Source organism: Schistocerca serialis, chromosome 2, assembly GCF_023864345.2.
Source record: "Schistocerca serialis cubense isolate TAMUIC-IGC-003099 chromosome 2, iqSchSeri2.2, whole genome shotgun sequence".
Taxonomy (NCBI): Eukaryota; Metazoa; Arthropoda; class Insecta; order Orthoptera; family Acrididae; genus Schistocerca; species Schistocerca serialis.
This window is the reverse complement of record NC_064639.1, coordinates 232,015,522-232,032,186: the sequence shown is the minus strand read 5'-3', so window position 1 is coordinate 232,032,186 and position 16,665 is coordinate 232,015,522. Positions and strand designations below refer to the sequence as shown.

The window sequence follows — 16,665 nt, the reverse complement described above, 5'->3', positions numbered from 1 at the left end:
CTGTACCACCGTTTCCAACACCCATTCACTTAGCAACACTATATGCCGAGCACAACATTGTAATAGGCACATAGCAATGGATAGATCATAACGTGCAGTGAAAATTGTGGGGATAGTGTTGTTAAAGAAACTTCTGAGATGGAACTGGCGAATTACTTTATAAATAGAGGTGGATATTTTTCTCTGCGTCTTAACGAGACTCTCAATCTCTCTCTTATGTCACAAAACAAGGATCGTGTTAGAGCCACCTGCACTCCCATTTTTCTTTAATAGTGCACTTTAACATCTGAAACTACACATCTCTGACTGTGTAATGGTACTGTTGGTTTATGAAAGTGTGGTCTTCCTGCATACACTGTCTTCTGGTTTTTTGGTTGGCGTAGAGTCATCCACTGAGAATTTAAATTGCCATGCACTGCGGTTATTTATACCTTGAAAATGGCAGCGTATTAAGTTGTCGAAGTATCGGCGATTGCTGGGAACCCAACGGGGCTACAGTTGCCTAAGTTTTTTAATTGTTCAGTAATGTGGAAGAATCTCAATTGTCTCGTGGGCTTATTTCGTGCTCAAGCAGATGACACTGGATTCTCCAACAAGAATGCTCAGAAACCAACCTCGGAGAAACTGGTCCCTGAAGAGGACTAATCCAATGCCGTAACCCATGCCTGATAAACTTTACATCGCCGTGACATTACATTCTTCCAGTTGACGTGTATGCTGCAACCATGCAGGGTTAGAATCTTCGGTCTATCGTGTACAGCCAGTAACACCAGTGGAGAGGCGCCTACTTGTCAGGCTGTCCTCCGGCCTCGGCTCCTTTCTCACAGACCAGCAGCTCTGTGGCGCCCTCTTCTTCTCTGTCGTCCCCACTCCTGCCTCTGTCCTCGTGCCCACCGCCAGCAGAGAGTCGGCTGCCGCCCTGCCGCCGTTGCCGCCCCTTGTCGGCGAGCCAGCGTAGCTGTGGCGCCAGCAGCGCCGGGTCCAGGCTGGTGGGCGACGTGGCACCTGTTGCGAAGCTGGCGGCGGCACCCACCAGCATCACCACCAGAGTGCCCAGGAGCGTGTAGTACATGTAGGACACGCGGAACAGCGCTGGCACCGAGCCTGTGGCTTCTGGCCTGTAAAGCAACAACAAACACACCTGGCGTGATCCCAGAGTAATGCTCAAACGTTGCTGAATCTCTGGGGTGCAGTATGTACTACAATTCACACTTATTATACACTTAGTAAGTGGCCTGTTTACATGTTTATACACTACTGGCCATTAAAATTCCTACACCACGAAGATGCCTTGCTACAGACGCGACATTTAACCGACAGGAAGAAGATTCTGTGATATGCAAATGATTAGCTTTTCAGAGCATTCACACAAGGTTGGTGACAGTGGCGACACCTACAACGTTCTGACATGAGGAAAGTTTCCAACCGATTTCTCATACACAAACAGCAGTTGACTGGCGTTGCCTGGTGAAACGTTGTTGTGATGCCTCGTGTAAGATCAGAAATGCGTACCATCCCGTTTCCGACTGTGATAAAGGTCGGATTATAGCCTATCGCGATTGCGGTTTATCGTATTGCAACATTGCTGCTCGCGTTGGTCGAGATCCAATGACTGTTAGCACAATACGGAATCGGTGGGTTCAGGAGGGTAATACGGAACGCCGTGATGGATCCCAAAGGACTCGTACCACTAGAAGTCCAGATAACAGGCATGGCTGTAACGATTGGTGCAGCCACGCCTCGATCCCTGAGTCAACAGATGTGGACGTTTGCAAGACATCAACCATCTGCACGAACAGTTCGACGACGATTGCAGCAGCATGGACTATCAGCTCGGAGACTGTGGCTGCGGCTACCCTTGACGCTGCATCACAGACAGGAGCGCCTGCGATGGTGTACTCAACGACGAACTTGGGTGCACGAATGGCAAAACGTCATTTTTTCTGATGAATCCAGGTTCTGTTTAAAGCATCATGCTGGTCGCATCCGTGTTTGGCGACATCGCGGTGAATGCACATTGGAAGCGTGTATTCGTTATCGCCATACTGGCGTATCACACGGCGTGGTTACACGTCTCGGTCTCCTCTTGTTTGCATTGATGGCACTTTGAACAGTGGTCGTTACGTTTCAGATGTGTTACGACCCGTGGCTCTACCCTTCATTCGATCCCTGCGAAACCCTACATTTGTGTAGGCTAATGCACGACCGCATGTTGCAGGTCCTGCATGGGCCTTTCTACATACAGAAAATGTTCGACTGCTGCCCTGGCCAGCACATTCTCCAGATCTCTCACCAATTGCAAAGGTCTGGTCAATGGTGGACAAGCAACTGGCTCGTCACAGTATGCCAGTCACTACTCTTGATGAACTGTGGTATCGTGTTGAAGCTGCATGGGCAACTGTACCTGTACACGCCATCCAAGCTCAGTTTGACTCAACCCAGGCGTATCAAGGCCGTTATTACGGCCAGAGCTGGTTGTTCTGGCTACTGATTTCTCAGGATCTATGCACCCAAACGGCTTGAAAATGTCATCACATGTCAGTTCTAGTGTAATATATTTGTTCAATGAATACCCGTTTATCATCTGCATTTCTTCTTGGTGTAGCAATTTTAATTGCCAATAGTGTATGTTGGCAGCGTGATACATCACATTAATAACTCTGACAGCCCTGTGCGCCCTCTATAAGAGACTCTGTGGCTGGTCGGACTCACAGTTAGAGGTAAATAGCCAGCAGTGTTGGTAGTTAGAAGTTAATAGCCAGTAGTGATGGCAGTTGGAGGTGAATAGCCAGAAGTGATGAAGGTTGGATGTTAATAGTTGGCAGTGGTGGAGGTTAGAAGTCTGAAGTGTTAGCACGAGCGGACGGTCTAGACTTGTGCCTGTCGTGGAAATTTAATTTTGTTGATGATTATTGGAACTGGATGTCACATTATTAAGGTAAAATTTGCTAAATACATTGTTTGCTCTACAACAAAATCTTTCCTTTGCTAACCACATGCCTTTTAATAGTTAGAGCCTACAGTAGTTAGAATCTTTTTATTTAGCTTGCTGTATTGGTGCTTGCTGTATTGCTGTAGTTCGAGTAATGAAGATTTTCTGTGACGTAAGTGACTTATGAAAAGTATGGGTTATTGTTAGGATTTCTTCTAATTCACGACCATTTTTTGTGTTAATTATTTGTGCAGTCAGATTGCGTATCGTTGTATATTGTGGACCATAAATGAATAGAATAACTTTGATCTGTATCTGTCAGGGAGAATTCTGTAGGTCAGCGTTGAAATGATAAAAATATAGCACAGTGATAGTACGTTCAATTTTACGCAGCAGTTTAAGAACCTTGAGTAAGCATGCAGGAGCTCAAGGAAAATACAATAGAAACTTTTCAACTTGCTTGGAGAACAAGCAACACACAGCCACTGCGCAGGTGTTTGGAAATCGGCCAAACACAGAGCCCATAATCTCTAGTCTGCGCGCCAACACACACACACACACACACACACACACACACACACACACACAAATACACACACACACATACAAAGATAGACAGTTATACAACAGTAAGAATAGGTTTGTCATAAGAAGTACTGCACAAAAATGTTGCACTGACCCCTGTCAATGCGGTGTTATGATCGGAAATCCTTACAAGTCTCTACAACACGATTCTATCCGCAGACTATAATAAAAACATGTGGAAAATCTACTATGTCCTACTTTCCCTGAAACTATACACCTACTTATAGCAGTTCATCAGTCTCAGTTTGCAGTTCTGCAACACCCTAATCCGTTTGCCCCCCCCCCCCCCCCCCCCCCCCATGCAGCCAAAAACAACTCACCAGGAACAATGCCTTTCTTTTAACCATTATGCCTTCTATCCAAATTCCTCCTCTGACCCCTGCTACCTCCTATATCTTCAACCTAACAGAAAATCCATATTTTTTTTGTCGTCTTGACCACTGGAAACCCTAGAAATGATGGCATTCCACACTCCTTTTCAGATCCAGGCATACAAAAATCATATTAACTGCGTTCACTTATTGCATGATCTCTATCAGGCATGCCTGTTCACTATTAACAATATCAACTCCCGTATCTTCCATTTTCTTCAGGTGTATACCAAAGCTTTGACCTCACTCCTCACATATGTTTCCAGCTGCTAAGTTTGTGTTCAGTCCATCACTCCAAACAGATACATTTAAATACAGGAGCATTTCGAATGACCCCATTTTAGAAATTTCGAGAATCCATATATCAGAACAATTCAAGAGACATATAAGTTGCTGAGCCAAAACATTATGTTTTCTATTCAACAGCGTGTTGTTCCTATTTGCAACACAATGCAGCAGCGACTCTGCATTGCATGGGTTGGATGTGTGGGAATGTGGTACACAGAAACTGTGTTCATGTAGTCTGAAACTGCCATGATGACTTCTGTTACTACCGCAGGTGCCATAAAAGCTTTATTCCATATCCCCTATAGCACAATACAGCTGCCATCAGCCCGCATGTACGGTGAGGTGAATATTTCCAGCAGCTGCTCACATAACAGCGTATCCAGATACGACCATAGGACTGGTGTAATAAGATAAGTGATTGATATGATCAGGCGACACCTTTATATTGCCAATGGTCCAATCTCAACGATCCCAGGCGCACTGCGATAGCAACTGACGTAGTTTTTAGGTTAACACGTGCACACATGGGTATCATCTGACCCAGAACACCATGTTCAACAATGTACTTTTACCTCTGTATCTACGTGACTTCTCTGCAGTTCACAATTAACCCTTGGATGCATGAGTGTTAGGACCTATGTTATTGCATGATGGGTGCCTTAGAAGTCCCCATTGAGATTTCTATCTACGTTTATTACGAATACTTACTTTTATTTACGAGTGAATACAGTCTTACAAAACATACCCGTATTTAGTTTAAATTAGGAAAACATTAAAGAAAATGTTTGGGTATTAATTTCAGTGAAATAAATCTCAGTTTAATCTCTACTAGTCTTATTATTTTAGCATATAATAACTTATATAAGCACTTATATAAACTAGAAATAGCGCCTTGGTGAGGTAAAACGCAAATGAGCGTGCACAAAGCATCCAAACACAAAATGAAAAGAAAGAAATTTCTAAGTTATAAATTATATAGCAACAAAAAAATTAAGCTACGCAGCCGTCTGTCCAAATAAATATTAGACTGCTTGTCACAAAGTTCTACACATTACTGGAAACAATCTTCACAAACAAGCACACTGTGTTCATTGAATACAGAGTTAGGATAGTTGAACAACACTGATCGATTTTCCTTTCCAGTTAACGTGGACACAAAAAGCATCTCTTCTGGTCGTTCATCTTTGGTGGACAATACCCGTTTTCTAGCCTATTTTGAAGCCACTTCTAGCCAGTGCTTATAGGAGGAATCTTTGTATATCTGGAGTTTAGGGTCTGGGTTCTATATGTGGACGAATAAGTTCTAGGGCCAAGTCTTTTAAGAAAATCCTCTTTTATGTGACTTTCCATTTTGATATTCTGGATGTTGATTTGTGAATAAACAGAAAGCAATTATCACTGCAACATCCATTACTTTAGCCTATGAAACAGACGTCATCTCCTTGTCTATCTTTGACAAGTGTAAGTACGTGTCTTTTGGTCAAGAGAACCCACACCTGATTTTGTTTCGTTATAAAATATAATAATTTATGGTTTCTTTTTTCAGTGAGTCTAATCAACTGCGGCGTCGTGATTCGTGGAATTTATTAGCATCACGCTCTTATCCTTATTTCATTACATAACTCACAATAGTGAAATCATCTCTGACTCAAAATGCTGAAGACAGAACAAGTTTTGTCTTACATGGTTTCATTTCATGTGGAATTTATTGTTTGCTATGGTGAATACTACCGATTGCTGTAATTTTATGCTTCAACAAATCTTGGAACAGGGAAACACTGGTAGTGTCGAGGGTGACCTGGATTTTTCCTTGAGTACATTAGCTCATCTATAGCGTATGATGTCAAAGAGTCACACAGCCAGAATATCTCTATTCCATACTTTCCTGGTTTGCTTGCAATAAATTGTAAAAATCTGCAACGCACTCCGAAAGACACTAGCTGCTCATCTGTTGTGAAATTCTCACCTGGCTGAAATTTTTGTCTACAGTTGTTTGTGAATAGTTCACACTCGTTGCAGAAAGCTAGCATAGTAGAATCTTAGCTTCTAGCTTGTCGAGTGTGTCGTCTGTCACCGAACCTAACGGCTCTCCTTATTTCTTAACACCTGTCTATAGAAGAAGTTGCCATTTCAACTGGTCTGCCAGTAGAGTAGTGAAATAATTTTCTTATAGAAATATCACAGATTCTGTGACTGTCAGCTAATAGGAAAATCCCTAGAAATGAACTGATTTCTTTATTTGTAACATTACACAATATTTGACCTGTTGTAGCTGCTGAGCGTCCTCCTTCCAGATTTTTACCATGAGCTATTTCATCCACAATACTATTTCTGATGAAGTAACTCCAAGCATCTTTTGCCGTCTGTGTATTTGTTCCCCTAACATGATCTGAAGAATCTTTCACTACATTGTGAGTAAGCATTTTGCTAGATGGAGGTAGCGATTTGCTCCACTGAGTTACATCGTAACTGATAAAGAAGCTACCAGTTTTGGCAGCACTTGCTATATTATTTGCATTTTAAGGCTGGGTTAAGCTTGGTATATTATTTATGTTTGCAGGCTGTGGTGTACTTGATACATTATTTAAGTTTGCAGGCTGCGTTGTATCAGTAGGCCAAGCTATCCTTGGTAAGCCTACATCACTTACATCCCAAGAGTCATCACTAATTTCTTCAGATTCTGAGCTGTCCGACGTATGTCTATAAACAGTATCAGTTTCATATTCGGAAGCAGTACTAGATTCACATTCGTCCAACCATTCAGAAATAATCGTTGAAACGTTTGGCTCATTTACGTTCGTAATGTCAATAAATTTTCTTTTACGAGACGTACTAGATGATTCCTTAATGTAAGTAACGAACGTTTCTTGGTTAGAAAGAAAGTCTAAATACTTTAGAGAAAAATAGAAGAAAGAAAAACAAAGAGAGTAACAAACATAATTTCTTACATCAGTTACGAGAACACCACCTTTCAATTGCGAGGTCAAGTTCAACTATGAGCATGGAGTCCATTATTGTTATTGCTAGAGCCTAGCAAGTAAAACAATTGCTAGTATAAAATCATTACAGTTATCAACATTCATAGGCTGGCAGAAAATCGTTTGCTAAAGCATTTGATTACAATAGGCCTGAAAAGGCCTGGTCATACATTGCGTGCACATCATTAAGAAAATACTTTTTTCATACAATGTTTGCCATATTTAATACAGTTTTATCATGTTTCTTAATCCCAGACGTATTTTTAAGTATTACATAAAATAGGGAACAACTACATATGATTTTAATACGATTAAAGGGATGATTACGTCACTCTCGGGCCTGAGGGCCCCTATCATGCATGTAGAGGATCATCGAACCACCTTCAAGCTGTTTCTCTTCTAGTCCACTTTCGAACAGTGCACAAGAGAAACGAATAATTTAATCTTTCCATTTGAGCTGTGGTTCCACTGTCCCACAACCACTTCTCCTATGAATCTCAGTCTGGTACTTGCTTTTTATTTTATTTGTTTTATGTGGTCATTTCACTTAAGGTCGCTCTGGATACATATTACTAAATATTTTACGTTATTTTCTCTTTCTAGCAATTTGTCACGTAGCTGGACTTCTTTTCGTATGCAAATATGTCGCATTTATTGCGTTCAGTGTCGTCTGCCAGCTCCTGCGTCATTCATCAAACCTCTGCAGGTCATTCTGCAAATCGTTACAGTCTTCTGACGTTCCTACCTTCTCATAGACAACCACATCACCTGTGGACAGTCTTAAAAAGCTTCCAACGCATTCTACTAGATTATTGATATCCATTCTAAACAATAACGGACCTGCCACATTTTCTTGGGGTACTCACGACATTAACTTTACCAGCCGTTGATTTTGTACCGTTGAGACAGAAGCGCTGAGCTCCGTCTCCAAGGATGTTCTGAATGCAAATCTGGTCCGATATTGGATAAGCTCGATTTTTTTCCCCTTAAACGGCATTAAGGGACGTGTTAAAAGCATTCCTGAAGTCGAGGAACATGACATCAACCTGAGCGCCTATGATTACAGCGCTGTGGATAGCATAGAGAAACAAAGCTAAGTTGGTTTCTCAAGACCTCTGTTCGAGAAAGAATATTATTTTTATATAGGACACTTTTATTCTTCAAATACGTTATGAGCATAAAAGATTTCCCATAAATCTACAGTAGATTGACGTCAGCGATAAAGTTGTATGCATATATCCTATCACCCTTCCTGAAACAGGAACGAACTGCGCTTTTTCCAGCCGGTAGGTACCCTTTGCTGCTAGAAAGGGAACGAGTTTTTTGGCATAATTTCTGTAGAATCTTATAGATATCTCATCTGGTGCTGATGCCTATCCACCATAAAACTAGATGTTTTTTCTTCATTGCGTGATCACTTAACTCAATATCTATCATTTTTAAGTTCGTACGATGATTGAAATGAGGGACCGTTTACGATTTTAGGCGGTGAAAAAATTTTGGAAGACCGAATTCAGTATTTCGCTCTTCACTATGTTATTTTCCATTTCGGTGCTGTTATGGTAACTGAATTATTGAATACACCATTTCGAAGCTCTTACAAAGTAGGCTAGACTAATACCTCCTAGGGATTTTAGTCACGTCGAGTGACAAAATTTTATTCTCAATGTCAAGTTTAATGATACTGGTGTGATACGCATAACCTAAGTATTTCATCCCAGACTTAAAGGTTCATGTTGTATTTGGTGCCAATCGTATTTCAGAGTCAGTATTTAAGGTAACTCCCCGTTAGAAAGTAGCGCAAGAAGCCTTTCGTTTTAATATCCCTGCGTAACCGATGACTAAAGAATAGCTCGTGCACTTAAGTCGCTTTACCGTATATATTAGACTTCTCATTATTACAATACTTCCAGGGGTGAGAATGTATAGCTACTCAAATCATTTGGACGATACACGAAATATGTGTTGAGCATATGTGTCACACAAATATGGTACAACGAATTAAGTAAGCTTTAGCGAAGAACTGCCTCGCTATTGAAAATAGGGTGAAGTATAACTGCACCAAGTGTTTAAAGCACCTATCGAGATCCAGCTACATGGTTCAAATGGCTCTGAGCACTATGGGACTTAACTTCTGAGGTCATCAGTCCCCTAGAACTTAGAACTACTTAAACCGAACTAACCTAAGGACATCACACACATCCATGCCCGAATGCCCGAGGCAGGATTAGAACCTGCGATCGTAGCGGTCTCGCGGTTCCAGACTGTAGCGCCTAGAACCGCACGGCTACTCCGGTCGGCCCGGCTACATGATCAGCTGATAAATAAAGACAGCGGTTTCCAGCTAAGTAAGGCCTTGAGCATGCTCAATGTACAATGACGATCAGCTGGAATGTCGAGTCACGTCATGGTAGCTCAAGAACTGAGATCTCACTATGTAGACGTGCCTCCTCCATGTCAGTCGCGTACCGAGCCCTGCGGTGGCAGCAGAAACACTGTGATTGCCTGCTGTTCTGCTGTGGACTTCCGCGTTCACCTCGCCAGCTGAGGCGTCCAAGGATACTGCAGACCTAAGTGCGACAGTGTGAGTGAAGGGATGTATAATAGATTTCCCAGCGGAAGGCAAATAAATCATTTGGGGACCGGTAGAAGTTGGCAACAAACTTCCCGAAATATCGCCCCATTTGGACGAAGCCATCTGACCAATTTACCCGATGTTCCCCGAATTGAGTCTGACGAGCGAACTGAATGCAGAGCAGTCATTGCGCGACTGAGTCGGCTCCTTCCCTACCCCACGAAACAAGCTCAACGCTGCTGCGCATGCAGCCGTCACAGCTCAAGGTACACCTCGCCGATTGCACAGCGCCGGAGTTACCTGGGAGTGGTGGCGGCAGCGGCCGAGGCGATGGCGGCCGTGACGTTGGCGGAGCAGCCCTCCACGGAGACGGGCAGCCGCGGGTATTTCATCAGCCCAGTGGTGAAGGCGTGCTGCGCGCCCACCATCATCACCATCACCAGCAGCATCCCAGCCGCAGACCCGATCACAGCGCCCTGCGACATACCAGATAGGGTGAGCCTCACATACAGAGCTATTACAAATGATTGAAGCGATTTCATAAATTCACTGTAGCTCCATTCATTGACATATGGTCACGACACACTACAGATACGTAGAAAAACTCATAAAGTTTTGTTCGGCTGAAGCCGCACTTCAGGTTTCTGCCGCCAGAGCGCTCGAGAGCGCAGTGAGACAAAATGGCGACAGGAGCCGAGAAAGCGTATGTCGTGCTTGAAATGCACTCACATCAGTCAGTCATAACAGTGTAACGACACTTCAGGACGAAGTTCAACAAAGATCCACCAACTGCTAACTCCATTCGGTGATGGTATGCGCAGATTAAACCTTCTGGATGCCTCTGTAAGCGGAAATCAACGGGTCGGCCTGCAGTGAGCGAAGAAACGGTTGAATGCGTGCGGGCAAGTTTCACGCGTAGCCGCGGAAGTCGACGAATAAAGCAAGCAGGGAGCTAAACGTACCACAGCCGACGGTTTGGAAAATCTTACGGAAAAGGCCAAAGCAGAAGCATTTCTTAAACAGGAGATTGGAAAACCGATGGATCGGTCATGGTGGAGATCATGATCAACAATTCATGTCATGGCCTCCACGCTCTCCCGACTTAACCCCATGCGATTTCTTTCTGTGGGGTTATGTGAAAGATTCAGTGTTTAAACCTCCTCTACCAAGAAACGGGCCAGAACTGCGAGCTCGCATCAACGATGCTTTCGAACTCACTGATGGGGACATGCTGCGCCGAGTGTGGGAGGAACTTGATTATCGGCTTGATGTCTGCCGAATCACTAAAGGGGCACATATCGAACATTTGTGAATGCCTAAAAAAACTTTTTGAGTTTTTGTATGTGTGTGCAAAGCATTGTGAAAGTATCTCAAATAATAAAGCTATTGTAGAGCTGTGAAATCGCTTCAATCATTTGTAATAACCCTGTATATCCTACCGTTTGCGAGAATGTGAGTCACGGATGACTTTAATAACGAAACGGTTCGTACTCAAACATGAACTCATAGTTTTCCAAAAGTACAAGAGTTGCCCAGAAAGTAACGCACCGCATTTTCTTTTTCTCAGCCGAAAACAAAGCTATGAAAACGAAACGTTAATACCTATTTACTGGAAGTCTCATGAGTGAGCTTCAGTCCCCGTTAGCTGAGTGGCCAGCACGGCGGAATGCCACGCCAAGGGGACCGGGATCGATTCCCGGCTGGGGCAGGAGATTTTCTCCGCTCATGGACTAGGTGTTGTGTTGTCCTCATCATCATTTCATCCCCATCTCCGACGCGCAAGTCGCCCAATATGGCGTCGAATGCTATAAGCACTTGCCCTCGGCGGCCGAAATTCCCCGAATGGGGGACTCCCGGCACACAATGCCTTACGCTCATTTCATGTCATGAGTGAGCGCGCCAAGTTTCCGTCACTTCCGCCAGATAGCGTAGCTCCAGGACAGTTTCAAAATGGCGTCTGTTGGTGACGTACGCTACAAGCAACGCGCCGTCACTGAGTTATTGAGTTTCTCCCTACAGAGAAAGAAACTGTGGAGAACATTGACAAACGCTTGTGAAAAGTCTATGGAGCATCTGCGGTCGATACAAGCACAGTTAGTCGCTGATCAGGGTGGGTGAGGTCGTTAGAGCCGCGCGGGATTAGCCGAGCGGTCTAGGGCGCTGCAGTCATGGACTGTGCGGCTGGTCCCGGCGGAGGTTCGAGTCATCCCTCGGGTATGGGTGTGTGTGTTTGCCCTTAGGATAATTTAGGTTAAGTAGTGTGTAAACTTAGGGACTGATGACCTTAGCAGTTAAGTCCCATAAGACTTCACACACATTTGAACATATTTTTTGAGGCCGTTAGAAACCGGTTTGGCTGAGCTCCACGATTTGCTGCTGTAGGGGAGACCATGCACGGCTGTCACACCTGACATGTTGCAGAGAGCTGATGTTGTCATTCGCGAGAACGGACGCATTACGACTCGGCCGTTGACGCTGCATCTGTCAGTCAGCAAAGAAAGTTCACACAGTGAAGCACTGGCTTCGCCACCAAGATAAGGATTGGTACCGACAGGGCATATATTTTCTAGTTTCGCGCTAGAGGAAGGCCTTAAAACGGGATGCAGATTACGTAGAAAAATAGGTTGTATTGATAAAACACCATTATTTCGTGTTTGTAAATCTCATCACGTTCAATAAAGAATTGTTGAAGGAAACAATCCGGTGCAATACTCTCTGGCAACACTCGTAGCGTCCTTAGCCATTAAAAAGAGTTGATACAGTGAGATTAAATTGTTTTCAACGTTGGGATTCGAAACGAAGCTTCTACTTGTCGATGGAATACTTCTTGCTAAATACGCAGTCGGAACATAGCTCACATTCAACATTCTTGAATCTAGGATTTCCTGTCCTGTACTATTACTAGCTCTTGTCTAAGTCGGAAATAAATAGTTTGTGTGCAAAAGCTACTGCAATAATTCAGATACAAGTAATTTTTCTGCTGGGCGTGCAGTAACCTACAGACAATTTTCGTGGTGGGACGACCTCTAGGAAACAGTAAGTGAACTCACAGACACATGGAGTGCCCGTTACTGAATCAGAAGCAAGATCAGATTGAGACAGGAGGCAGAAATCGCAGTATCACGTCAGCTCAATGTTAGCACAGCATACAGTTCCACCTTGATGACGGTGACGAGCAGATCCGCGTCAGAGGTAGCTGCGTAGCACATCAAGTGTTATACAATGCCCTAAGCAGTCACAACGCTTTTCCGGTATTGTTTCTGAAATAAACAAATGAAAAGTCATTGCTACGGCAGTGACACAACGGTAACGTCTCTGACGCCATTGCAGAGCATATATACATTTATATCGAAACGAACTAACATATTTCTTATAAGAGGACAGTATTCAATAGTATTCATTACAACTCCCTCTCTCTCTCTCTCTCTCTCTCTCTCTCTCTCTCTCTCTCTGCCAGTTGTACTCTTCCTTAGAACCTATTGTGAAATAGCTCTTACTATTAACTATCGTCGTTCTTTTTATCAGACTTTCATGTTCTCAACTAACATTTGTAGTAATACACAAAACATTCATGACTATGCGTGCATTTCTATTTTACTTTTACATTATTATCATTATTATTATTGCCATTATTATAACTGTTACTGCTATTGCAATTACTATTTGTGTTATTATGCTGAAACATGACTCTCTAATCAATGTCAATATGTAGAAACTTCACAAAGCGCTGTTACAAAAGCGACGTATGTACACTCACGTTTAGACTAAACAGAACACCTTGAACGACTAGGATAGGAACGTTCATATCGATAGCACTTATACATTAGCATGTTGTGCAGAAATGATTAGGATTTCAGTCACCTCGGTTCGGCATGTATAATGTTGACTGGTAGGCACAGGATCTGCCATGGGCTGTCATAAAACCGGTTCCATGCGTGATGGCACCGGTGAGTATAAGGCGCGAATAGCGTCCTGTGGTAGAGGCATCCATGCTGCGTTCACCTGGATCCAAAGTTCATCTCTCGTGGTTGCTATTTGGTCACAGGGCTGCATCTGTCGTTCACCATATCCTACATATTTTCGACTGGTGACAAGTCTGGCGAGCGAAAAGTCCGGTAATCTGACGAGGTTCGGCTAAGGGCTGACATCCCGTGACACCAAGAAGGCCCATGTTCATGCAGCAAGATGTGGACGTTCATTGCCTTACTAAAAATGGCGTCTGGGGCGTTGTGCGGAAAGGTTATGGCTACGAGATGCAGGATGTCATTCACGTGGGTTACACTGGTAACAGTGCCCCAGACGCGCATTATTTGTGATCTGTAGTTCCACCCAATTGCGCCCCACACCACAAGGCCTCGAGTCGATGCTGTCAGTCTTGTGCAAATACAGTCACTGTGATCCCGCAACCCCGTATGCGGCGGACCAAAACCTGGATTCGTCCGGAAACAATATGTGATTTCTATTTTTAATTTTTATTTAAATTTTGCATGTCTAGTTCAGTAGGGCCAAATTGAGGAGCAAATTTCGAAAGTCATGCAACGTGTTAGCACATGAAATTACAACATGAAAGTAATAAAACTAAACTCCACCCGAAGAGATCCTGAAGGCCTAACGGTACCGACCAGCCGCCGTGTCATCCTAAGCCCACAGGCGTCACTGGAAGCGGATATGGAGGGACATGTAGTCGGCACACCGCTCTACCGGCCCTATGTCGGTTTACGTGACCGGAGCCGCTACTTCTCGATCAAGTAGCTCCGCAGTTGGCATCACAAGGGCTGCGTCCACCCCGTTTGCCAACAGTGCTGAGTAGACCGAATGGTCACCCTTCCAAGTGCTAGCCGTTCCTGACAGCGCTTAACGTAGGTGATCTGACGGAAAACGGTGTTACCACTGCGGCAAGGCCGTTGGCATAAAACTAATTACAGATAACATAAAATGTTTATGAATCCAAAAAAAGACAAGTTGTAAGTTTATGTAAACACAGTCAACAATATTACACAGGAATTAACTTAACTGTTCAAGTATCTCCTCGACAGAGTAGAAGGAGTGACCTATGAGAAAACTCGTCAGCTTCGATTTGATAGCGATTTGATTTCTGCCAAGACTTTTGAATGTTTATGGTAGCTTGTTGAAAAGGAATGCAGCATTATACTGCACATTTGTCTGCACAAGAGTCAAGGGTGTTCGATGCAAATGCAGAATGGATTTCTGCCGAGTATTAACCGAGTGAAAGCTGCTAATTCTTGGGAATAAGCTGATATTGTTAACAAGAAACGGCAGTAGAGAATATATGTATTGAGAGACCAATATCAAAATACCCGGACTAATGAGCAGGGGTCGACAAGAGGTTCGCGAACTTACACTACTTATTGCCCGCACCGCCCGTTTGTGAGCCAAAAATATCCTTTGAGAACGGGAAGGGTCGCCCCAAAATATAATACCATACGTCATAAGCGAATGAAAATAAGTAAAGTAGACTACTTTTGTGTCGAACTATCACCTACTTCAAATACCTTTCGAATAGTAAAAATGGCAGCGTTAGGTCTTTGAACAAGATCCTGAACGTGAGTTTTCCACGACAGTTTACTATCTACGACAACCAAGAAATATGAACTGTTCTCTTTCACTAGTCATATGCCATTCCTGTCCCCAATGACGTCCTTCTATGCCGTCTAGCACCTTTCTGTGCATTCGTCAGAGGTACGTGGAGAAGCGAAAGACGCACACATAGCCCATACCGAAATAAACGGCGACGGACAGTCATCTCTGAATGTGTAGGATGTGTTACACCGAAACTTTCTGGCAGATTAAAACTGTGCCGGACCGAGACTCGAACTCGGAACCCTTGCCTTTCGCGGGCACGTGCTCTACCATCTGAGCTACTCAAGAACGACTACCGCCTCATCCTCACAACTTTACTTCTGCCAGTACCACGTCTCCTACCTTCCAAACTTTACAGAAGCTCTCCTGCGAACCTTGCAGAACTAGTACTCCTGAAAGAAAGGATATTGCGGAGACATGGCTTGACCAGAGCCTGGAGGATGTTTCCAGACTGAGATTTTCACTCTGCAGCGGAGTGTGCGCTGATACGAAACTTCCTGGCAGATTAAAACTGTGTGCTGGACTGAGACTCGAACTCGGGACCTCCGCCTTTCGTGGGTAAGTGCTCTATCACCTGAGATACCCAGTACGTCGTCTCCTACCTTGCAAACTTTACAGAAGCTCTCCTGTGAACCTTGCAGAACTAGCACTACTGAAAGAAAGGATATTGTGGAGACATGGCTTAGCCACAGTGCACACTCGGCTGCAGAGGGAAAATCTCAGTCTGTGTTCCACTGTTCCACTGTTGCACCAGAGCCGAGGAGGACGTAGTTCTCTCCTGCAATGCCATTTGAGTGTGGTGTCAATTTTCGCGGGTTAAGGTCTGGTTGATACGGCCTGACACATCTCACATCTTGTCTTGTTCTATGGCCTTCCGTGAAACATTCTGTACAGATCCGTTACACTGCCGAAATACTTTGTCCCGAAAGAGCAGCAGTGTCCCGGATGAGTGCATTACATTCCCTCATGCCAATAACTGGTCTTCTTCCAAACTCATTGATTAGACGGTACGGTTCAGATATATATCTACGAGGTATCCCGCACGTCTGCTGAAGTGAAACTGATCTGATACTTTCGGTCCATAGCGACAACGAGAGGCACAGTCTAGTTTTACTGGATGGTGCTGTTGCGCCGCGATATCGTTTTTGACCTTGAACCCGCGTGCTAATCATTTCTGCAGAACATACTAATGTACAAGTACTGTCAATATGAAGTCCAATCTCTAGTCGTTCAGGGCGTTCTGGTTTTTCTGAACATGAGTGTATAAATAAAGCAATAAAATAAATAAATAAATATCCTCGTTGAGAAATGTTGTGACTGACGTAACTTCCCTCT

The 16,665-nt window shown here is 43.8% G+C and overlaps 1 protein-coding gene across 1 annotated transcript in view; it reads right to left on the bottom strand.

Annotated features, from left to right (window-relative positions):
* Positions 1 to 784: 784 nt before the first annotated feature.
* LOC126455865 (sodium-coupled monocarboxylate transporter 1-like) overlaps positions 785 to 16,665 on the bottom strand; it is a 129,252-nt gene continuing 113,371 nt past the window's right edge. The window contains exons 12-13 of the mRNA XM_050091625.1: positions 10,030 to 10,205; positions 785 to 1,118 (exon numbers count right to left, since the gene is read on the bottom strand). Coding sequence (XP_049947582.1) covers positions 785 to 1,118; positions 10,030 to 10,205 — 510 coding nt within the window. The remainder of the gene's footprint in view (positions 1,119 to 10,029; positions 10,206 to 16,665) is intronic.